The following is a 26,032-nucleotide window of genomic DNA, read 5'->3' as shown; positions in this document are numbered from 1 at the left end:
CAGCAATGAAACGAGTTAATTCTGATGATGCTTTGAATGAATTTCTAGGCAGAGGTTTAAATAAACATATATTTAGTGTGAACAAAAATTATAAGGGAATCAAATTCAGAAAATCCAGGGAAAATTTGGAAATACGTAGAAGGCACTCAAGTGTAGGGGGTTACTTGCCTGGTGATGAATTCAGTTGCTATTCCCAGAGAACTCTTTGGAGAAAATTTCCTAATTGTCAAGTAAGCCTAAATAGTGCTAATGGAGATGCAATTCACAATGTTGACTTACTAAATGACTTAGTTGGTTATGATGATGACAAGGATCTTATTCAGGAAAAACGCATATGTAGGAGTAATATTGGAAACATTTCTTTTATGAACGATGAGTTGCCAAGTGATGAGTCCAGCAAGTTTTTTGATGATCATTCCATGCCTAGCAAGTACGCATTTGTAAATGAAAGTAAATTTGTTGTCCAGAGTGACATTGCCACTCATACTCCTGCTAATGACCATGGCTGTATTAGTAAAGTAAATAATTTTGGAGAAGATTTATATGGCACTGATGTTAGGACTTTGGAATTGTGTGGGCCTAGGCTTTCAGTTAATGAGATCACTGATGAAGCCTCAGTAGGAAACTGGTCTAATATGTCGGAACTAAATAGTTGTTTTTCAATGGTAGGCCATGATATGAGCCGTGAGGTTCCCTTGAATATAATGGCAAATATTTACTCGCCATCATGGGCTGAAAGGGACGCTTTGCAAAGTGTAAATTTAACTAACCCCCTTGGAGAGTTTAAAATGTCTCCCATGTACCAAAGTCACAGTGGTGCTATGTTGGCAAAATCATGTGAAGATTGGCCAGTTCGTGATTGGCCCCATCGAAGATGCCTGCCAAAAGTTCCTCAAATCTGGAAAGAAGAAAAATGTGTTACCACGCCTGAAGAAAGTATCAAGGAAGCAGAAGGTGAAGTTTTATCCTCTTCATCAGAAGCCACTGCAACAGCCAATGGGAGGTGAGCGTACTATCATTGTATCACTCCTGGTCCATTTATTAGCATAAAATCTGTTTTGGTGGTTAACGTTGGTGGGAGGTTGTTTTTAGTAAGGTCTATGTAATAGCTTATTGTATTAGAAGAAATGCATATTATTAGACCTGCAAGTCAATTATTATAGAGCTATAAATAAATGTGCACATAGAATTGGTCACATAGGTAAAGTGAGCATGAATGTTGTTTGTATTAAGTGATAAATAAGCTGGCTGTTGTTTAAGAGCACATGTGGAATGCTGTGGTGTTAAAGGAACTTATAAAAAGCTGTGCAATGCAAATTTTATAATTTGGTTTTATTTTATGGTCTTGGCTTGGAAAGTCCTCTCTTTCTCTAAAATGGTGGTAATGTAATGAGAATCTGAAATTGGAGTAAGAAATTGAAATTACATTTGTAATATGTAAGAGATATACTTTGAGGTGATAAGCCAACCTAGAAACCAAGGTTAGATTAAAGCTGGAAGGAAATTGGTAAAGCTATAGTGCACTCCCTTCCTTGAATATGAGGGCTTGCTTAGCGAACCAGTTTTCCGTAAATGAATTGATGTGAAGGAGGAATGGACTATAAAGTGAGCCCTCACTAAATTTTGGTTGTCACTACGTCAGCAGGTAGGGATAGTATGTATTTGTTAACTTAAAAAAAATTGTGTTATGGGGTTACTTTTAAGGCATGTGTGGTTGACTTTTTAATGCTATGGGATAATAGTTTTTCTAGGATATTGTTATAGTGAAAATTTAATCATATTTTAAGGATTTATGACTACCTATAGTGCTCTGATATTTCTAATTTCTCTTGTCAAACAAATTATTAAGGCCTGAAACTTTCAAGCATGTTGGTAATGATATTTTCAATATATTTTACAGCATAATATAGGTAATTGTACAATTGCATGTTAGAATGGCTGTATTTTCTGTTTGATGATGCCTAAGGCTTTTGCTTAAAGTTGAAAAATAGGTTTTTATTTTAGTTTTTTTTAGACTTGAAAGAACTGTGACTAATTTACTATTCAAAGAACACCTGAATTTTAGCATGGTAACCATGTATTATCCACAGAATTGTTTTATTTTCTGTAAATGAAAGTTAAAGTTTAAACTTCTTTTATTAGTAAATATCTTGATTTGCACCTGTGTGTGAAATGATGTTTGTTAGTACTTGCAGGTGGAAAACTCACAATCATATGACTTGCCAACATTCTTCCCACCATTTTAGGTGTACCTACTACTAATAAAATAGAACTTATATTTACATCACAGTAGAAAAATATTTTACAATCAGGCATGTTTATGTATTTTCATTGGTGTCGTAAAATCTTACTAGTAGTGTTTCTTTCTTAATATATGCTTACTCCTTGAAGTTTTAAAATGTTCACTTATATTTGTTCTTAAACAGCATTTGTAATGATTTATAAATTTAATAAAATGACAACTGTAAATATTGAAATTTTCATGAGTTCACTCGTCATTTGTATTTATAAATAGTAACAGTAATTATATGCCATATTTGAAAATCAATGTTCAGGTTGCAAATTTCAAGTATTCATTTGGGGCGTTTAATTCCACATTGGAAAGCACATAATGATAATGCATAATTTTGTTTTCCCTTATATGCTATTTTTTATGCATAGAAGGCATGCCAAAATTTAATATCAATTTTTATTTATATGTTACAAATATGAGGCCAATAGATTCTCTTCATTAAAGAATCATAAAAAATGGCCAATCAACTCTACATCATATTAGGTTGTACATTTTTGGGGCTGGGAATCATGTTTTATATATATATGTATATATATATGTATGTATGTATATATGTATGTATATATGTATGTATATATGTATGTATGTGTGTATATATATATATATATATATATATATATATATAATTGGCTGACACAACATAACACAAATAGAAAAGAATAGACACATATAAAAGAACACTTACACGGTAAATTGTTCGAGCTTTCGGCCCTCTCAGGGGCCTTCTTCAAGAGAGACTGAAAATATGCTATGGAACAGGAGAGGGGAAAGAGTTATGGGCGTGGAGGGGAGGTGTGGAGGGAATGCTGGGAGGGAAGTTAAATATGGCGGTTAAGGGTGGGAATTTTAAAGGAACGGAAGGATAGTATGTAGGCGGATTCACGAGTTCTCACCTCTATGTTGGTAGCTGAATCAGGTAGGGATTCTAGGATGCTGAGGGAAAAACACTGGTCGAATGAAAGGTTGTGGGAATTGGCGTGTGAAGGGATAGGAAGAGAAGAGAGTGAGGCAGAATTACAGGAGTACCGGTGATTATTCATTCGGATGGATAAGGGGGTAATGCATTCACCTATGTAGAAGGAAGTGCAATGCTTGCATGATAAAAGATAAATAATATTTTTTGAGAGGCAATTAGCGTGGGAACGAGGTGGGGGGGCTATGAGGGGATGTAGGGAGAGGGGAGTAGGCATAATAAGAGGACAGGTTTTACATCGGGGGCGGTTGCAAGTTGGGGAAATATTGGGAAATTTGTCACGGGGGGGCGCCAAAGGGTTGGTGGATCTCAGAAGGTTTTTGAGATTGGCGGGTCGTCTGTATGCGATAGATGGGCATTGGGGTAGTAAGGATGAGGTCGCGTCATTGTCATGCAAAGCTCGAACAATTTACCGTGTAAGTGTTCTTTTATATGTGTCTATTCTTTTCTATTTGTGTTATGTTGTGTCAGCCAATTATTGTGCCGCTCGTATGAGTTTTTCCGTACAATCGTTATATATATATATATATATATATATATATATATATATATACACACACACACACACACACACACACACACACACACACACACACACACACACACACACGAGGGTAATCCGGAAAGTAGTACCCGTTCGTGAAATAAAGACACAAAAGTAAATATTAACAAACATAAAAAATTTTATTTGAAAGAGGATACTTTAAACTACTTCTCAACATAATCTCCAAGCAAATTAAGGCATTTGTCATAACGTGTGACAAGTTTCTGTATTCCTGCTGCATAGTCCTTCGCCGCCAGCTCATTGAGATACGCGAGGGACCCATCTTGCACAAATTTTTGCATAATGCAGATGGTGTTTAACAATTTCATGAACAATTGTTCGAGAAACATTGGGAAAATGCTCACAGATGTCATCAATTGTGACGCGCCGATCGTTCCTCACGAATTCGTCAACTGAGCTCACCAGTTGGTCTGTAATGACAGACGGTCTCCCCGAACGCTCATCGTCGTGTGTGTTCCCCCTCCCCATGTTGAAGTTGCGACACCACCGCCGAACAGACGACTCGTCCATTACATTGTCTCCATACACCTCCTTTAATTGGCGATGAATATCACATGGGCGAACGTTTCTTGCATTGAGGAATTTAATCACTGCCCTCACTTCACAACTGGCGGCGTTCTCAATTTTTTTAAACATTGTAAACAATCACAGAAACAACACAGGCAATGCTAGCGTCACGCAACTTGGCTCAGAGAAGGCAGACAAGCCACTGAAGCTATCCGACCTCGTCCAGCGGCTACTCGCGTCGTCAGCACTTCATGCGGCACGAACGGGTACTACTTTCCGGATGACCCTCGTGTGTATATATATATATATGTATGTGTGTGTGTATGTATATATATATATATATATATGTATCCATTCTCACTTTTAATATTCAAACTTGGAAAAGAGGTGCTTTTATGCCCTTTAAATATATTGCATTGGAATGATTTTTCATGAAATATTATAAATAATTATTATTTTAGGATGTCTTTAGATAAGGGCATTGCAAGATGTCTGTCAACCAAAAAAATCGGAGATAATGAGGGAATCGCATTAACCCTAAAAAAACTAAAAGTTGGTAATGTAGAAAAAAATTTGCAGATATTTGAAAATGTGTAAAAAATGTATATGTAGTTGATTGTAATTGTGCCATATTCTTTTGAAGTCCAAGTAATATAGAAAACTCACCTAATTTTAAACATTACCTTATGTAGCCTTTCCGTTGAAGTTAAATACTGCGATGAAGTCCTTGTATCTAATATGCACATAAATATGTAAATTATGGTGCCTGTTAAAAGAAATTTGATAAAAATCCTTTTGCAATGAGTATTTTCTACGCTGTCATTCTCAAGTATTTTCAGTATCAATGATTGAAAAATTGTGTTGCCATGCTTGAACTCAGTAGATCAGAAATCATAACATATCTACATATTTAACATGGGCAGTCACTCTGTTGGGAAAAACAGTCAGGAAAAGGTCATGAGTGCCAATAGATTCCAATTTCCCTTGAAAACATGGGAAAAGGGGGTGGATTTTTGTGAATAATTCAGGAATTTTGGGACTCCAAATAAAGAGAATCATTTAGTTGTGAGATCAGTTCATGGTTGGTACAGGTCATTTCCAAGGTGTGCTCTATTAGAAAGATGAAAATATAATATCAGTCACTTTCAGTGATACCATGTGATGTGGGGTTATTCGCAAAAGATGGCCAATTGGACTCGAAACACTTGGCTGAAAATTGGAAAAAGGATGTTTGTTGGGTGAATCAAGAACTATTCTGTAATAAGAATGATTAACCTGGTTGCTGGTTAACCATAACGTATAGCTTCTTAAATGCCTTTTTTATTTTTTTCAATTCCATTGTAAGATTGTCTAAAAGTTTATTCTGTTGTTTGTATGCAGGAATTTTAGTGTATTATTGCGTGACTAAATTACTTAAATTTGCTTCAATGACACTTTTTATGGATTGCACTGTATTAGGGATGCATTCATGTTGACGATGAAATTATTGATGTTTTCTTAGCATGTTTTAATGTTACTTGTAAATTTGTGTGAAATTCTTTTAGCCAATTTTCCAAAAATTATATACTTACAAAAATGTTGAAAAAGTGTTGTTAATACAATTTCTACATTCCCTTAGTTTTATTGAAACCTCTTTTTGCCATGACTGTGACTTGGTGGTGATTGTTTTATCTTTTAGTTTTCTGGAAGGAAACTTTCAGCATGTAGGCATGTAAAAAATTACTTAGAGATGCATTTTTACTTGGGTGTATGCACTGACATGTAAACTTCACTTTTAAATGATAGAGCACTGAATTATGTGAATCACATTTATGTAAATGCATTATATTTTATGAGCTATTCATGAATGCATTGAATACTCCCGACCTTGATGGCTTTATTGGCAAATTGAGACGAGTTTAACATTTAGCCTTCATTAATGCCTTTATTTAAATAGGAAAAACATGTACTGTCCAGTAGTGTAGGTTTGTTATGATTTTTGCATGTGAAAGTTGAGATTAAAATTAATGATAAATTCATGATGCAAAAATCAAGCTGGGAAGCTGCAAAATTAAATTGTATTTCTAATTGTTACTAAATTGCATTTTGGCTCTTTCTTCAGATATGTTAGTAGTGGACCCTTTAGCTTGTAATTCCTCTTTATGTTATCTGTATGATGGAATTGTGCTTTCACTATAATGGAATAAGTTTTCAATTCAAGTCTTCTGGCTATAAGTTGTTTCAGAACAACATTGTCATTTATTCTGCCCTCTTTTTGCTTCCTTGTACCATAGGGCAGATATTTCCTGTATTGTTAAATATGATTTAATCACTTACTAACATTTTCCCTGTGAAAATATCTTAAGAGGTGCATCGCTCTCTTCATTCGACTATGATACTTAACTTTTCACTTCCATTGGGCATCCTATGACACATTTTGTAATATAATTAAACCTTCTATAATTTATTACAAAAATATTTGCTTGCCATGCCTAACATAGTGATCGTTGAAAAACAAATTGTGGTTTTGTTATCAATTGCTTCCTTATACACTCACTTAATTGGAGGATGTCACCTTGACATAAATTTTAGGCATACATTATGCGCAAAGTATTTTTCGGTTAATATTACATTTCACTGGATTGCCTGTTTTTTTTTAATTTTCCATTTTTCTTACTAGTATCTTATTCTTATCTTATATCTTAGGAAGTATTAATGATTCCTGACACATTTTTGGTTAGGTTAATTGCATTTCATTGGCGTAAATTCATTAAGTGTTAATTTTACATAGAGAATTTGTTTTTGGCATTGCAAAATATTAATCAGTATCTCGGAGAGAGAACATTTACATGGATAGTCCAGTAGGTAAATCATTTGGTTACTGACTGAAGGATTCAGGTTCAATTCCAGGTAATGCCGCTGCTTAACCTCAGCTTCAACCATTCTGGGTGATTTTTTTAGGAAGTAGATAGTAGTAGTAGTTTTAGGGGAGGTAACCGACAGCTAAGGTCATTTGCGCCATTAGGGATGAATGGGAAACGAAGGGTGGAGAGAAACCCGGCATCAGCATTAGCATACTCTTGTCGAAAGGCACCAAGGGGTCCACAGTTTAACATCGCATCCGATGGACAGTGTACTCAAAGTGCTCTTCAAAAAGCACCTCAAGTAGGGATTGGGATACCACTGAAAAATATCTGCCGCATCCAGGATTCAAACCTTGGCCCTCTCGGTGGGAAACCTGCATGTTAGCCACTGCACCATCGTGATCGCTGGGTAATAGATCTTCCTGGGAAACCACAGATGGCACAGGGAAAGGAATTGGCCCCACTTTTCCTGATGTGTGAATTTCACAGGCGGTTGGGCTTAGTACTAGACTATCTATTTAGACTATCTAGAGTACTAGACCTCGACTATCAAACTGACCTTCGGTTTAATAACTGTGGGATTGGTGGTAATAGGTACTAATATGAATATTTTTGGACCAAATTCACAGTAAAATGTTTTAGACATTCATTGTCAGAACATATGTTGTATTGAATGAATGTAAAACCCCAATAGCCGTGAACAGTTTTTATGTTGTAGTTGAGATAACTTTGCTGTACAATTGACATGTGAAATATACTCATCAGCATATTTGCTATCATTAATGGTTAGGTGCTTCATATAATCTCATTATGGGGAGAGGTGACTAAGAGTCACCTGTGAATTCTCTTTCATTTTGTTTGATATTTAATGCCGTGCGTAAAATAGAAAAAATGTAATTTTAATCGTTATCCTTTGTATCTGCATGCTTGTTAGAATGCTAATGACATCTTAGATTTTTGTATGGGTGGAAAAAGTTATAAATGCTTGGGAATACATACATTGCATCTTAATTTTAATTAACATGTATTCTACTTTCATCTGAGTGTCATTTTATTACATATTAATGTTGCATTTCCTTTAATGAATGAATTTCTCAATGGTCATACTTGGTTGTTCAGCAGGAATCAAGCAATTTAATTGAATCACCCTCACTGTCATAGGTTCTTAATCTGGGAATATGTATTGTATTTTAATGACTTTTATTGGAATTTGAATGGTGGAGAAAATTACCTTGAAGAAACTTACAATTTCCTAAAACTTAAGTTACTTGTATTATTTTACAAAGTTTCTAATTTTTTTGGACATCATTATTGTCCAAGCAGAGTTATAATTTTCAGCATAAAATTGAAATATGTTTTAAAAGTTTACTAGTGAATGATAGACGTAAACGTTTTTCCTTCCATCTGTCATAAAAATTTGTCTCTTACTTATATTTATTTCAAATTTTCCCTTTAGTGAGGATCATAATGCAGTAAATATAGAAGAAAATGAAGATAAAGAATCCTCAGATCAATTGAAAGGTAATTTTGATAATTCCTTGCATGATAACTTATAAAAGAGCCCAGTTCCATAGTTTTACTACTAAAAGAAAAGCAATGCTTTGCCATCTGCTCCAGGCTGCAATTCTATTCAACATTTCTCTTGTTATGCAATCCCTCCATGGGTTCAACATTATATAATTGTCTTTATTTTTAATAGCATGTATCATATACTCATGGACTTAAATTGCAAATAAATGTGGCCAATATGACATCATGTGTTGTTTATGTTAGTGAAGTAAAATACATTATTTTTAAAAGTATCATGAATTAGTGGATGTGTTTCAATGCCAATAGAGCTTAGTATTGTTAATTTATAATAGCTAATTTAGAACTAATGTGTGTGTATAAGAGCGAGATGGCATTGTTATTAAGGCAACCCTCCCTAATTTGGTCCTTTTGGATAGATGAATTATGACAAACCTAAATACTGTACTTAATATTGGGTATTTTTTCCAATCAAATAATGAGTAAATAAAATTTCTAAACAGGAAGATGTTGGTGACTCTTGGGGAGTATATTTGCACTCAATGTTCGTATTTTTTACTTGGGAAGTTTACATGACCACTTATTACTGGATTGATCTATTTTCTTTGAGTAGATATGTACTTATTCAAATTGTCTTTTCATTACAGGATTGCATCCATCACCTGATCCCAACCCTAATAAGGCAGTGGAGGGAACTGCAGATGAAAATGAACGGGATGAACCCAGAGCTTCCTATCTCCCTCTTCGTACCTCTCTCTTTCCCTTTGTTCCCCCATATATCCAATTCGCCAAACACAATGAACTAGGTTTGTTCTGTATAATTATAGTAAAATTTAAAAAACATTCTCAAGCTTTCATAAGCACATGATTAAGATAAATAAAAATTTTAATGCAGCATTATTTGTGTTTCTAAGTAAAGTGAAGCATTGAAGTTAATTTCTTTATGAATGTGCCATTGCCCATTTTTGATTTTATTATGCTTTACTATATTCATGACGTCAATGCTTAAGTCTCATAATACCAAGGCTTTTATTTTACCAAACAATTGAAGAGGAATCATGTATGAATTGTCTAATTTCTTGAGGGTAGTTATTTTAATTATAGATTTTTTATATTTCATCAAAGGTAAGCAGAATTATGTTTTGCTTTGCATTTGTCTATTATGGATGGTTTTCAGCTAATTTATGTAGTATAATGGTTGGATTAGGTATCACTATGTATACATTCCTTTTTTACCACTCATTTTTCAGTTTTCACTTTCATCACCTGTTAAATTCTTAAAACTTAAATTGGTTGAAAAATACTGTAGTTTTCAAAATTTATAAATTTTATCCTGCTACCACTTCTTCATGTTCTATCGTAGTAGTCAGCCTAAAGGTTGGTTTTTGATAGGCGATGGTAAAGGTCACATCATATTAAGCTCAAATGGTTTATGAAATTCAAACACAGGTTATTTGGGCCAGTTCCTTAATCTGTGCCATCTATAATTGCCAAGGAGATCTTATTGCCAAAAAATTGCCCTGCTAAAGTGGAACTAAGTGTGTCATTACCAGGAATCATCCCATTTCTCTGTACAGTTGCCCTGTGTACCACCCATTAGACTGCGATGACCTCGTGCTCCATGCCCTCAGAAATATGTTTTTTGACTTCGCTGTCAGATTAACCATTTCTGAATTAATTGAGTTTATTGAGAATGTCAAAATCAGCCTTGCTCAAATTAAAATAAATCCCAGAATGATGAACCACTTTGACATATATTTGAAAAAATTGATAGAGCCAGATATGTACATCCCAAAAAAAAAACAACCGAGTGGCTTCAGTACTGTTCAAGGCATTATTAACATTAAAGAAAATAGGTTCTAGTTATCTACTATTGCCGTTACTGGTATTCAGTTGTTTTAAATGAAAAAGGGGATAGATCCAAAAAGAAACAATGAGAGTATAATTTTCCTGGTAGACCTGATATGGTATCATAATGCAGACAAGTATTTAGCATAAAAATCACCCATAATAATAATTCAGCTATGGTATACCTCTGGGTAAACTTCTCTCTCACAAAATTTCTCGTTAGTTGAAAGAGCAGACTGATAGTCTTAATGCAATGCTAACTTATAAATTGGACATCCCGGAATGCAGTAAGGATATCATTATGGAGAGATGTTAAAACAGAGAACATAAATGATATATCACGAGTCAACAACACTCAATCCCTATGGCATCTTTGTATCAGTCACATCTATACTCTAAATAATTAAACGTTCATAATTCTGCTGCTAGTATGGCTTCATTTGGCCATGTTGTGGTTAGTGTAATAAAACTTTGATCAGAAATTGCAGCTGATTTTCTGACCTTTACTAATTTGTTGCTGAGCTCTTTTGTATTCTGATAGTAATCAATTAAGGGACACATAGCGTAATTCCTTTACGTTAGTTACTATATTGGTCCCATTGTTTTTGCATTTGATCATTATACAACTGAACATCACTAAAGAGTATTCTTCTTGCTTGAAGAAATTCAAGTGCATCTCAAGTTTTTGATGTTATAATTTGGGCAGAATGAGTTTTATAGCCTAGATTAGTCACTCTTATGGCAATATGCGAGCGAGAGCCAACTATGATTTTCTGTAAGAGTGAATTCACTACCCTTAAATTGATAAAATCATCTGAAACAGATAAAGGAGGATCCTGCTCTGGAATATTTTAAGTTAATGTTAAATTAATTTTAAGTTGTAAGAATTGAATTAAATTCTCTGATGTCAGTTGTCATTATGCAACTTCTTGCGTTATACTTTTTTCCATATCTGACTGCAACTACAGTTGGATTTCTTTGAAAGTAGAAACCTTTCTTTGGAACTTGATTTTGCTCTAAGGAATTTTATGGCCTTTGCATTGGTAAGGAGGAGTCACAAGGTTTTGACAGTGATCAAATATATCTCCAACAGTGAATGAAAATCTATTTGGGATATCTACAGTGGTCTGGAATGAGTTTAAGGAAGCTTTGGTTTTGCACTACAAAAAGCCAGTCCAGATCATCATTGAATACTGGCTTTTTTGAGGTCTTATTGGATTGAATTAACTTCACCTTGTGCATATCTTATTGAAAAAACCAGCACTTGATCTAGATATGATTTGAGAAGCATTTAGAAATTCTACCACTATCAGTGGAGCACTTCATCCCATGTTCAAAATAAGCTCATAAACCATGTATGACTGATTCTAACACAACTTAATAATATAGGTGAACAGCTGCTTTTATGTTGCTATGAAGCTGCATTAGAATCACATACAGTATTTGCATTTCCTATTGTTTGTCCATTAAACTGTAATTTTAAAAAGTTATGATTTGAATAAATATATACATGTGCTCACCAAAATAATTAATATTCAAAAAGAAAATTGTTAGGAATACTAGTATTTACTTCAAGCATTTATTACTATTTTTAGTATTAAGAATACCAAATTGATTGTGTTATAGGCAGTGAATGGGTCTCAATCATTATCATTTTGATTTCAGGCCCGCCAATCCATGAAGAAATAAAAAACATTGCCAAATGGAAATTAGGAAAATTTACCCCTTCAGTAGTTCAACTAATTATTAAGAATACTGGCTTAGATTTAGTCAGGCGTAAGTATTGTTATGTATGTTAATCACTCCGATTTTAGTTGCAAATGATGAAGTTACAAAGTGGCAGCCGTGGAAAATTGCTGGTTTAATTTTTTTCAGATTGTGACGAGTTTGTTGGTTCATGGTCTAAAAACCTATCCCCATCAGGATTTTCTCACATTAAAGAATCCCAAAAAATAAATCACATTCCCGGTGGTTTCTACATTGGACGGAAAGATAGTTTATGCAATAACCTCAAGAAAATGAAAACTATGTATGGAGCTTCTGAGTGAGTACTCGAGTTTTTCCACTATTGATTATGTAAATGTTAAGTGATAAAAAGTATAGATATAGGGGACATCTAACAGCATATTGTTATTTAATACCCTTGACTATATGGCTGGTATTTACTCATCGGCATAAGTGTGTTACATTGTCTGTTTGTGAATCTGTTGGAAGATGGTCAATAGGGTTCAGAAAGATGACCCCATATTTTTGTTTCTGCTACTTATGCATGTTTTGAATTTTATTTCTATTAAGAAACAGTGGTGTTTTTTATTGGTTCAATTTCTGCCTTGTCTTATTTATTATTCATTCTTAAGTAAATACTTACTGGAATGGGGTTACAATTTCATCTTCCACACACTTGATAATATCGACCTCTTGACTTAATCTCTGGATGTCCGTCTGGATGAAACCTTCCTTTAAAAATATTATTAATTTAAAATACCCCTATATCATCAAAATTAAGGATTGATCTCACTATAAATGTCTGGTAGCACCCAAGTATTCATTTTGTAGGTGGTCCACAGAATCTTATTAATTATATGCCAAATTTTTTAATGAGGTTATGTTACTTGACAAAGAAAATTTAATGGAAAATTGATGAAAAATTAATGCAGTAATGCTGGTCCTTGAGGTGTGCTGTGATTTTTCAGGTTAGAATTTGCCAAATATTCTTGGATCTGACAGAAAAGGATCAAATTATTTTGATGTTAGCCCTTTATACTAGGAAATTAAATATTTACATTAAAATAATTACCAGCTACGCTTATATCATTATTTGTTCATCACAGAATCCATGAAAATCAACATACTGCAGCGAAATCATTTTCATGGTTGTTTCCACTGCGGTGGCCACTTTCCTATCACAAAATTGCATCTTCACGTCCATGTAATGTATTGCTAATTTCACATTAAAAGTACATTATGATAGTCTCACTAGTCCGCTAAGACTTTTTTAATCACAAACAGTAGAAATTGATGGCAGTTTCATTCTTCCTATCAGTTTCGTGTCATGAGTTGGTGTCTTAATACCTTTCTTTTATTTAAAAGTGGAAGTTTTTTTGTATATTGAAGCTATTGTACATCCTGTATGAATGCCCAAGACTATTCTCTTCATGAATCTCTGGCACCATGATGTACCAGAAAAATTGGAAACAGAAAAACCAATGGCTTATATTTTTGCTTCAATTAAAATCAATTTTGTTGAAACAGTAACCTGATTCTTCCTATGATTTATTATCCAGTTCTTAACATCTACCTCCAGCTTTGGCCATTTAGGAGCACAGGAACGTCAAGTTTTTGCTTTTATCTGTCTTAATTAAATCTACCTTCTGCTACCTCTATCTTCTGTTCATTATACAAGGTCTGCTTAATAAATGATGAGACTGTTTGAATAAATACTTGATTTTATTAGTTACCCTTTAATCATACATATCGCCTTCAAAATAAATCCTTTGGCTGCCAATATAACTTTCTCAACATTTTTTCCAACTTTCAAATGCCACCTGAAATGATTCTTTAGGAATAACCTTTAAATCTGCGGTACAATTTTGTTGGATGTCTTCAATAGTTTCTAATTCGCATCCTTTCATGGTGGATTTCAACTTGGAAATAGAGAAACGTCTGCTGGAAAAAGAGCTGTAGAGTAAGGTGGCTGGGGGATCACCGGTGTGCCTTTTTTGGCCAAAAACTAAGTAACAGTCAATTATGTGTGCCCCGGTGTGTTGTCGTGATGGAAGCTCCAAGACTTTGTTTTTCCGCATTAGCGGTCTCATCTGCAGAATGGCATGTCTTAACCTTCTCATAACATCTATGTGTATATTGCTCCCCAGTCAATGGTTTTTCTTTAGGGACATATTCATATGGAATAATCCATTCCCAATCGAGGAAAATTATCATATCACCTTCACGTTTGTTCGCGGCATCTGAACTTTCTTGGGTCGTGGGGAATATAGTCCATTCTACCCCTCCCTTACCCCAACACTGAGCCCGACTCATAGATTCATTGCTGAATGCCTCTTCAATCATTGCTTAAGTTTCAGTTGCACTTTTTCTGAGGTTAAAACAAAATTCAATGTGTAAATGCAGCACCTTCATTCTCACTGACATGAGATTTTGTGCAGCAAGCTTAGGCAAGAATTGCTATTGTGTGGAGTCAATTCGAGATAGGGCCATGGGCAAGGAGCTTTTTTACTTGTAACTGATACTGCTACAAGGCGACACCTCCCTGGTATGTGATCTGTCAAGCAGTTCACGCATAGAAAGGCCAGTCTCATATTTTTTTAGCAGACCTTTTATGTTTCTAATATCCTCCTCTCTGTTAGAAGTGAACAAAACTCCTTTCAGCTGCCTTGTTTCCACATGTTGAAGTATAATTCACAACTTCAAATTTGTATCAAAAGCAACCATTTTCCATGCCTTCACACCCTCCATCCACTTAAGGTGGAATGCCTGTAGATTCAATCAGGAGAAAGACAATTTATTTATTACCACAGGAGCAACATTCCGTTACCACTATGCATTTAAATGTTTTGTAACCGCATCGCTGCCATAACCATCAGCGGTGAGATGCCACTTAACAAGCTACATTGTATACATTTTCAATTCATTTAAAAAAAATTTTAATGTATACTTTCAAAAAAATATTAAATATCTAATCTTACTACTGAGTCTAAACTGTGTTATTATTAAACTTTGTAATCTAGGCAAAAATGGCCTTCACTAATAGCAAAGCTTATCATTTTCTATGCCTGTTGCACAAAAAAAAACTAAATATTAAGTATTTTTCCTGCGAATTGGCTTGCACTAGGTCGAAGTTATATCCCTTCACCCATGGTCAATGAAATGTTGGCTGATTTTGAGAATGTTTTGGGGCATAAAAAGTGCATCATATAGGCTGAGACATATGGTATTTGCTGTGCACTCAACCATGTTTTAACTTACAAGAAAATAACTCTTAACTGTGGATGATGAAAACTTTTGAATTTATACTGAAGATAGCCAATTTTAAGGTTAAACACTAATTGAGATGTTTACTTTATATTTTGTACAAATATCAGAGGATATTATCTATAGATAGATATTTTAAATTATCCTCATTTCAAAAGGCTAGATACACTCGGCAATCAACTTGGCCAAAAATGACCTTAGCTGTCAGCCACCTCTCATAATAGCTAAGCTTATCAATTTGGTCATGCAGTTGATTTTCTCACTCAATTGTTTTTTATGTCAATAACAAAGACTGACTTGTTTGTGTTGATATTGGTATCTCATTGATGTACATTGAAGAGTGAATACACAAACGTAAGTTGTATGAGTCAATTGTTAAGCTATGAAAAAGTACATTGATATTAACAAATGATTTTTTGATATGAAATGCTAATATTAATCCTTTGTTGCACTTAGGTAATGTGCTAAAATTAGCTCTGCTTTTATTTTGAAGGTATTATTTTGTCCCTGAAACATATGTACTTCCTGCTGAAATATATTTTTTGAAACAAGAGTGGAATGAAGCAGAGGAGAAAATGGAGCCAACAAAATGGATAGTGAAACCTGTAAGTTATTCTTTTTCTTTCAAGTTAAGGTTAATTATATCATTTTAGTTGTTTAATGGAGTTAACCTATATTTGGGGCTTAATTTTTAATTACTTTTGTGTAGCCATTTTGACAGTATAGTGTATCATTGTTATTAAATGATGGCTTGTAAATTCCATATTTGTTTGAAATTTCAGGAATGTTCTTCCCTTTCCTTCTCACGTCCATTTTTGAAGTCATCTCTCCCTAATGCCCCTAAATTCTTTCTTGAACACATTGTGCCTATTTCCTCTGCAGTTCATGTTTTCCCATTTTTTATTCTCTCCTCTATACTGCTGCTTTTATCTCATTATCCTGGCATTCAATTTTGTCAGCCAATTGCTTCTGTATGTTCCTTCCTCATTGTTCTTAAAATTCTTACTCCATATCTGCTCCCTCCCTTCCTCCTTTTAATCGTCATGAATTATTGCGTTATTTCTCATAAACACCAAATTATGATTTAGTTCAAATCAGCATCAATCCCAGGAATCTGTGAATTTAATAGCTGGTTCAAATTTATATTTAACCGTAATGCAGTGTAAAAGATTTTCTTGTTTGTTTTCATGTCTCTTTGTATTTTGTATGCACCCTTATACAAGTAATGTGATCACATTTGAACCAAGTGTTAGCCATTCATTGCATTGGCACCTATGTTTCACATTATTAAGGGTCTATCATATTAATTACAAAATCAAGGAAAATTTAAATATGGGAAAATAAAAATAAACCTAAAGTTACTCATATTTAAGGAAGTGCATAATATTATTTAAATTTGTATTTATTTCAGTAATACCATTTTTTTTAAATGGTATTATTGATACCATATACAAATTAACTAACATTTATTGTTTTCCAAGGGGATCGAGATGGTGCGGGGGCTAACGTACTGGCTTCCCACCCTGAGGGCGCGGGTTCAAATCCCGGCGGTGTTGAATATTTTTCAGAGGTATCTCGATCCCTACTTGAGGTGCTTTGTGGAGGGCACTTTGAGTGAGTACGCCGTCCGTCGGATGGGACGTTAAACTGCGGACCCCTTGGCGCCTTTCGTAAAGAGCAGGCTAATGCCGACGCCGGGTTTCTCTCCACCCTTCATCCTTTCCTGTCCATCCCCTATGGCGCAAATGACCTTAGCTGTTGGTCGCCTCCCCTTAAAACTACTACTACTTGTTTTCCAAAAAAAGAAAAAAAATTTTAATATTGCCACAAGCACTGACCCAAGATCTCAATAATATCCTAAACTAAATACAGGATTGGTCCTCGCATACAGATGAATTACACTTTTTTGGATTCAAAGTTAGGCTAATAAAATCTTCTGACTGTGTTTCTGTCTCATAAAAGCAGTGTATAAGTTCAAAGAATACTTCAAATTTTTCATGAACTCTAGTAATTCTCTGGGGATATTATCTAATCATACAGTCTCTTTGACTTCATCTCCCTGGGCCTATTTTTTTATCTCACTTGGACTCTGACTATCCTCATGTTGACTGAAATGAAGGGAGGCTAAGGATATGTAGGGCTGATGAATGGTTTATTTTAGTCCATTGTGTCTAGTTGTGTAGTGTTATATGAGGCTTAAAAATGTAGCAGTGTACCCTTCAGTCAAGTGTGCCCTTCCAAAAACCTGCCTAAACTGGTAGATTACCATTTACAGTGTTAATCAAAATTATGCTTAGAAGTTCATTGGTTGTCCCACCAAGGGTGAGTGAGTGAGCGTGCAGTCATACCACAAAATGTGTGAAATTCACTGCTTTTGAGAATCGGTGGTAGCTATATGGAATTCAGGATACCAAGAATAGAGTTGTCTTCCTGACTTGAGTGGGCGAAGCAACAATTTTCCTTCATTAAGGACAACTTCTATGCCCTTTTCAATTATATTTTTTTAGATTCTTTAATAGGAAAATTTCAAATTTTAAATTTTTTGGGTTTGGAAGAAGAATTTACAGAATAGAGCCATCCTTACTCTTGTTTCTAAAATTTTAGTTCTTGCATTCATGTGTAATCTCAGTCCAAATCAATGTTTTCGTAAATGATTCCTTTTAGATTAGTTCATGCTAATCGTAAAAATGCAGGCTTTGTTAGTTTATTTAGGTTTTTCTGTATGATGAAGAGGTTTGTTGTGAAAAATTATTCATGTCAAGCTATGTTAAGTAGATTGCAAGTGCATGATTTTGCCCAAAATTTCTTCTTAGGAAATGTAATAGGATACCCAAAGCATTTTCTATTGGAGTTAACCTGCAAAAGGACAGGATGTGATCATTATTTTTCATGTTTAATATGGTAAAATGTGGTTTAAATGTTAATGCTCATCACATTCTGATGAAATAAAAGTTTAATAATTGTCTCCTTCCTAGGAAACATTAATAAATTTACCTAAATCTTTTTACAGCCTGCTGGAGCACGTGGAAGTGGAGTGGCAGTAATCCACAGTTGGAGTCAAATTCCACATAGTAAACCCATTGTGGTACAAAAATACATTGCCAATCCCTACCTCATTGATTATACAAAGTTTGATCTTCGAGTCTATGTGCTAATTACAAGTGTTCATCCTCTTAGAATGTATGTTTATGATGAGGGTTTGGTTCGTTTTGCTTCTGGTAGGTTTTGCTGTTTTTTTTGTTTCTGTGAATCTTTATACCTTATATGGCATTTGTGCAAGGGTTATTATAGATGTTAAAATATTATGTTATCATTTTTCCAGATGTTTACAGTCCAGACACAAGCACCCTCTCTGATAAATATGTCCATTTAACAAACTATTCTGTGAACAAAAAAAGTTCTCGGTATATGGTCAATCAAGATCCTTCAGCTTGTCAGGGTCATAAATGGTTAGTTGTACCCTTCTTTCTTTTATCCTATATAGAATACAAATTGAGTATAACCCTGTATTTACACTTTTCTAGGGATGCCAGAAAAGTAAAACTTTGGGAAGAGGAGAATTTTCTCTTTTATAGGCTTAGCTACTGGAATAATTGTAATAATAGGAAACAGACCTAACGGTGAAAGACCTGGATTATTATTTATCTCTTAAACTATAGCCCTAATTTATTAATGTGTAGTGAATGAAAATAAGAATAGTACTTAGAGCATCTTGGATGCATAAAAAAGTCTTTGACTCTCAATGCTGTAGCAATGTGCAATGCTTTTTCTTGTATGATGATGCCATTTACAGGAATATTTAAAGATCTAGCCCTTAAAAAAAATGGTAATCCTAATAATTTTTCATACTTGGAATTCGTGACATATTTTCTCATTTCAAGCAAATATCCATACTGATCTGAATGTTTCAGAATCAAATTAAGATTTTTCACTATTTTATTCTGACCAGAGGTCAGTTATCCCAAGAATTTTTGCCAAATCAATAGGGGATCCATCATGGGAATCACCTAGTTTTAAAGTGTTACTTTTGTCCTCAATTGACAATGTTCTTTTCTTTCATCTTGTCTTTCCATTGCCAAGCAGGATAAAATTTTTTCTTGTAACTGAGGATAACGTAACTCATAAGGGTCTTACTTCAAAATTTTGCGATGAAAATAAAATTGTATTTGATTCTGTGTAGTTTTGGTGTGATAAAGTAAATTTAAATACTCTATTATTCAGGAGCCTATCACTGTTATAACCATCGTATAGAGGCAGTTCAAATAATCCCAGTTGTCATTTACCAGTTTTGGTGTTTTTCTCACTTCATTAAGTTTTGGTCCGAAGTCATTTTCATTCATGATATTTTAAACATGAATGAGATATGAATCATCTGCATGAGGTGTTTTTCCAATTCATAAATTACTTAGCTAACTATTGGTCATCAAGTCATGCAGACTGAGTTTCCAAGTTAAAGTAGTTCAAATGTCTGTGACTGTGGCACTAGTATGAGTGCTAGCCAGCTGAATTTAAATTGTTCCCTAAAACATTCACATTACTTTTAACTAAGTGTATATGTATGAAACAAAGTCAAAAATTTTAAAAATAAATACTGAAATACCTGGGTAACTCTTTGAGATTGTGAAATGTTTATATTCAGGCACATAGTGTCGCAAATAGTGGGAAAACTGACAGTGAAATTGTGTAAATACAGGGCTCCACATATGGTGGAATAATGGTAAACTTTATGGGATCTAATAAAACTCGTAAATAGCAGGAAAATGTAAATTCCAATAATGCAAATACAGGGTTTAACTGCATTCCATATTGTTTTTTAACTTTTAGTGATGATAGGTATTTAAAGAATGAGGCATTGTACAACCTGCTGGTATGTAAAAGGAATAATAGTTGATTTGAAAAGTGCCATCTTTAAAATATATAGCATTGATATGTATGCAATATTTGCTGAGGCTGTGTCCCTATATAGCTATTATATGTTCAATCATACCATTATTCAAGCTTTATTGAATGCTTGAAAGACATAGGAATGACTCGATCAATATAAGAAAGTACTTGTACCTGAAAGTTCCTGTGCATGAAAAGTTTGAAACACTTTCGATAGACATGGAGACATCAAGAAAATTAAAGGGGTCATTACTCTTTTTTCTCACAAATGCATTTTTTTGTTGAGAGAATTTAACTAAGCTAAAAAAACTATCCAATTGTCTCTTTGCCTGTCCACATGTATTGGGTGTCATCAACATGAAGCTGCTGTGAGTTTTACTATTCTTTTATTAAGTTAAACTGTAGGTACTAACAAAGTTAATTTCAATTTTGTGGTAGTATTTCACAAGTATGATGTTGGAATATTGAAGTGCACACAATATTTTATTTAACTTTATTTTTACACAGATGTTTGAATTCTTTCTAGGACATTGAGCAGTTTATGGAGCTTTTTAAGAGCAAAGCACATTAATGTTGATGGTCTCTGGAATAAAATAATTGATATAGCCATTAAAACGTTTCTAAGTGGAGAAAGTGCAATCTCGAGGTGTTCAAATACCTGCCTTAACTCAAATTATCCAGCCTATGAATTATTTGGGCTGGATATAATATTAGATGATGAGCTAAAACCATGGTTGTTAGAGGTAAGCTAATAAATGCATATGATAATATTTCCTATAAAATCTTGGCAAAGTAATATAAAATTATAAATAATGCTAGAGAGTTTTATGTCTTCATTGTGTAGTATATTATCATATTTAACGGGCTTATTTAAACTTCTTTGGTCAGTCTCTGAAGTTTATTGATGCAATTTGTATCTACAAGTATATTAGTATTGGTATTCTACTGGTTAGGTTTTGGATGGACATGGCCTAAAGAACTGTACAATAATACATTTCCTTGCCTCTTCTACCAAAAATCACAAGCTGAACTGGGGCACTATGCTAAGCCCCTCTTAAAATCCACATACTTCTCTCCCTTCATTCCATCTGACATGCCTATCCTGTTCACTCCCCTTCATTGTTTGCCCAATGTATTTCCCTCTATCTGTCTTCAACATCTCATCGTCAATGAAAATGCCCTGAATCCCATCTTCGCTGCCTCCTATTGACCTCTCGAAACAATCCTCTCTCCTTCTCTGCTATGCCTAGTACTTTGTCATTTGTCTTCTTTCTGTCCAATTCACCTATTACATCCTTTTCCACTTACACACATTTCAGAAGCCTCCAGTCTATGCCTATCATCCTGGTTTAATGAAACTGTTTCTGCACCATACAGAACTACGATCCAAATCAAAGTTTTAACAAGTCTTTTCTACACTACATATACATTCATATGTATATATTCATACATATTCGACGTCCCGTCAATTTTTTTTGCCTCCTTGTGAAAGCTGCTTTTCTTAATGCAATTCTTTCCTTTATGTCCTTACTACTTCGACTGTTTTGGTGTAACACACTTCCAAGTTAGGGAACTTGTTCCACTTGATCCTGTTTTTGCCCTCAAATCTTCGTATTGGGCTTAGCTTTTCTCTTCCTAGAAGACTCTTCGTTTTATTAACATTTATTCTCATCCCATGCCAATCACATTGACTTTTCATCACTCTGTGCATAGTTTGGAACCCCTTGGCTGGTGGGCAAACTGAAACTTGATCATCCGCCACATAATTTAATGGATTCCCCACCAATTTTAATTCCTATCTCCAGTTCTTCCCATTTCTCTTGAATCCTGTCATCTTCGATATGTTGAACCATACTGTTGATAATGGACAATTGTGCCTTACTCCTTTCCTAACACTGCCCATCTGGACCCTCCATCCGCCACTTTCACCTGAGCTCTCTGACACATGTACAGGTTGTAGATAAGTATTCTATCCCTCCAAACAACTCCTATTTTATTTAATACATTCAATAATTCTACCCAATTTGCTCTTATCAAATGCTTTTGGAAATCTACGAAACAGACATATACTGATTGTATTCAATGTCCCTCTCTATTACTATAATTACTGCATGGCTTCACGTGTGCCTCTCTTCTTCCTGAACCCAAACTGATCATCCCTCAAGTATTCATTTTCCTTCTCTCCATCTTCTTAGTGATGATTCTAAGAACTATTTACCTTGGCTACAAAATCAAATTTATTTTTCTGTATTCATCATGTATTAAAGAATTCCTCTTTTTTAGAATATGAACTAACACTGATCTGATGAAGTCTTCTGGCCAAATCCCTTCCTCATAAATGCGACTAAACAGTCCATAAAAACTCTTCCTCCCACATTTTCCTAAACGTTTCAGTAGTTCCACGGGAATGTTGTTAACCCCACAGGTTAATTTGATTTCAATTCCGTTAATGCCCTTTCTATTTTGGTATTCTGGTAAGCCTGGACCTAAGCTATCCTGATCCTTGTTATATTCTTTCTATATCTAACCGTGTTGGTCAAATACCTTTACCATAGAGTTCTTCTGTATATTCCTTCCATCTCTCTTTTTAATTTTTGTGGTTTAACCAACATTTTTTTTGGCTTTGCCTTGATTATTGGCAACGTTTTCCCTTTTTACTTCCTGACAAGTGTTTTTACCTTCCTGTATAATGCACACATTTCACACTTTCTCTGTAAACTTACCATATCCTTGCACTGTATTTTACAACACACTTCTTTTGCCATATGTGTTTCATGCCTCAAATAACTATTGAATTCTTTATTCTTCCTTCTACCCAACCTTGATTTAAATATTCTTCCATTTCCTTTTGTCTATCTTTCTGAACATCTTATTTGTAATCCATAGTTTCCTTACCTTTTTCCCATTTGCTATTCCTATGGTTTCTTTTGTGGCTTTTGCTATACCTTTTTTGGTATGTTTCCATATTTCCTCTTTAATTCCCAACTCTTTTTCCTCACTCATGATTTTCTCTACAGCTGCTGATACTCCTTCCTTTTCAATCTTATTATTGCTTTTACATTCCATTTTCTAAACCATCTTCCCTTTTTTATCTTCTGAATCAGATGCTATACTTCATAATTACTAAATTGTGGTCGAAGTCCACATCAGCTCCACTGTAACTTGCAAGTTGATTACCCTGTTCCTAAATATGTGCCTAACCATCATATAATTAAGTTGATACCTTTTTGAATCCCCCACCATTTTCCATGTGTACCCATACCTTTTGTGGGGTCCAACCCAAGTTGGTAATGATTAACCCCTGTCTCTGGTGGACCTCTATTGCTTTCTCCCTATGGTCATTCCTTGACTTAAACTGTAGTGCCACACGTCACTACCAACTCTTTTTTCGCCTGAGGTCGTGATCCAATCCCCCATTACTATCAAATGTTTCCCCCAAGGAACAATCACAATTGTATCATCTGATTGTATACCCTATTGACTTCTTCCTCCATATGATTGCCTAGTGGCATGTATAACTAAACAATTACCAAGTTCATTAGTTCCACTTTTACAACTGCTGATAATATTCTATCAGTTTCCATATTCTATGTTAACTATGCTTCTGCCTACCTTTTTGTTATGACTTATAGCCCCCCCTTTTTGATTCTCCTCCTCTCCGCTGTATATTGCTCTGTAACTATCACTCTAGTAATCTCCCCTACCTTTCCATCACCCTCACACAGCATTAAAACATCTATATTTATTTTCTCCATCTCTTGCTTTATATTCTCTTATTTTCCTGCCCTCATTATTTTTCTTATATTCCTAGTTTCTATTCTGACTAATTCACTATTTTCTGCATCTTATGTGCTTCTGCTGTCTTCACTTTTACTTTGCAAGGATTTCACGAGGTGATGACCATAGACACTTTGCTTCCTCTGCTGCTGGGCACCACACATGACCGATTAAGCCGAGACCTGTAATTGATAGGACTCTTTTCATTATGTTGTCCATTCTTAGAATAAATAGTTGAGGTGATTTCCCATCGCCTTCCTCAGTAGTGTGTTTAATTTGACACCATCACTCAAAGGCCACCATTTTGGGGTCAGATGGCTTTGCAGCCACCAGACTTAGGAACAGATGCTGGGTGGGCTACTATTTGTCTGGCTGCTACCCTTTGACCTATTTGGCATAGGTTATCCTACCAGGAGCCCATATCATTGCTCCCACCAGTAAAGCTCTTGGGGTCAGCACAACACACACATTCTTCCACCACGTCAAGTTTGTAGATCATTGGGAGGATATGTCTGTATATAAACCTTGAAAATAATACTCTTATAAAAGTAATATAGCCTTGATATATTTTTACTATGTCCCAGCCTGGAATGCTGTGTTGGTTTGGTTGGAAATTTTATGTGGGGATGGGTACAATTACAAGGAATATAATTGTAAAAATGAGACTAATTAAGGTAAAATGCATTGATACTTCTAAAGCTTATCAGAAAAACTCATTGTAGTATTCCTATGATTGTTGTATACATGCAGTGTTGGCTTTTGGTTTAAACAGATGATATAGTTTTGTTAGCTGAAGTTTCTGTGGAATGCTTTCCATAAACAATGTTAATTACTTTTTGGTTTGTTGCCTAGGTCAACATATCACCATCTTTGAATACATCTTCCAAATTGGATATGAGTGTCAAGGGTCCAATGATGAGTGAACTATTGAATTTGGTTGGATATCATCTACCGCCTTCCCATCTGATTCCTATGGCTAGTAGAGTAAGTTTTAAGATTCCTGGTTTTCTTATTTTTTAACAAATGCCTCTAAAAATGTGATAAGATTGTGTAAATAGTTTTGTAATGTTACCAGACCTGGCTAAATGTTATTCATTATGAATTCATCACCAGCTGTGCTTTGACTTTACTTTCAATCGGAAGTTCCTTAACACAGTTGAATTGCCACAAAGATTTCCATATAAGTTGATAATTGCCTAGCTTGAAGCATTTTTCTACCTGTGCTTGCTAAACAAATTTTAGCAAATGTAGCCAACTATACCATTATTACCACCAGCAGTTGAAAGGTAACGTCAATGTGAATAACAGAAAATTCCATCATTTTAGTGGCTGTTCAGGTTACCTAATGTGTGCATCAGTTCAAAAGATGTAATGTTCACTTAATTGCATAATCAAAGCTATCAAAATTAAAACTCATGCAATAAATATGAAGGAAATTAAAATGTTAGTTTTATAATAATTTTATAAAAGTTTGCGTTGACATTCAGTGCTTATGTCCTGCAATTTCTCAACATAGTGTATGTAGCAGCAGAGCCTGGTAACTGTGGGTTTGTGTAACTTGGATCTGAGTAAGACAGGGACTTAGTGCATTAATAATTCATGCCAAGAAAGCACTATGAATAATTCAGAAAGTTGCGTGGAAATTTTCCAAAATAGGCTAGTTAAAGTATGTAACAGTAGTTAGTTTTTATGAAAGGTGGCCATTCAGGTAATTAGGCGAGGATATACAGGGTTCGTCCTGAAAATAAGTGTACTGATTTTTTCCGGCCGCTCCAGGCGCGCCCAGCACCGCTCTGACGGGCTGCGATTGGAGGGGGGTATGTTGG

The 26,032-nt window shown here is 34.7% G+C and overlaps 1 protein-coding gene across 7 annotated transcripts in view; it reads left to right on the top strand.

Moving 5' to 3' along the window:
• Nucleotides 1-26,032, top strand: part of LOC139685696 (tubulin monoglutamylase TTLL4-like) — a 75,182-nt gene that overhangs the window by 12,698 nt on the left and 36,452 nt on the right. For all 7 annotated transcript variants that reach the window (XR_011700214.1, XM_071582694.1, XM_071582693.1 and 4 more), the window contains 10 exons: nt 1-1,003; nt 8,638-8,702; nt 9,356-9,514; nt 12,222-12,332; nt 12,432-12,600; nt 16,039-16,150; nt 18,556-18,763; nt 18,868-18,994; nt 20,956-21,172; nt 25,059-25,190. The exon at nt 1-1,003 is cut by the window's left edge and continues 341 nt beyond it. Coding sequence is in view for 6 of the 7 variants with exons in the window: in XM_071582694.1 (XP_071438795.1) it covers nt 1-1,003; nt 8,638-8,702; nt 9,356-9,514; nt 12,222-12,332; nt 12,432-12,600; nt 16,039-16,150; nt 18,556-18,763; nt 18,868-18,994; nt 20,956-21,172; nt 25,059-25,190 (2,303 nt within the window). In the remaining variant the exon portion in view is untranslated. The remainder of the gene's footprint in view (nt 1,004-8,637; nt 8,703-9,355; nt 9,515-12,221; nt 12,333-12,431; nt 12,601-16,038; nt 16,151-18,555; nt 18,764-18,867; nt 18,995-20,955; nt 21,173-25,058; nt 25,191-26,032) is intronic.

The sequence above is a fragment of the Hetaerina americana genome, unplaced genomic scaffold, assembly GCF_022747635.1.
Source record: "Hetaerina americana unplaced genomic scaffold, ioHetAmer1.1.p SCAF_12, whole genome shotgun sequence".
NCBI classification, from domain to species: domain Eukaryota; kingdom Metazoa; phylum Arthropoda; class Insecta; order Odonata; family Calopterygidae; genus Hetaerina; species Hetaerina americana.
Note: the sequence above shows the minus strand (reverse complement) of the source record. Positions and strands in the feature narration are given on the sequence as shown.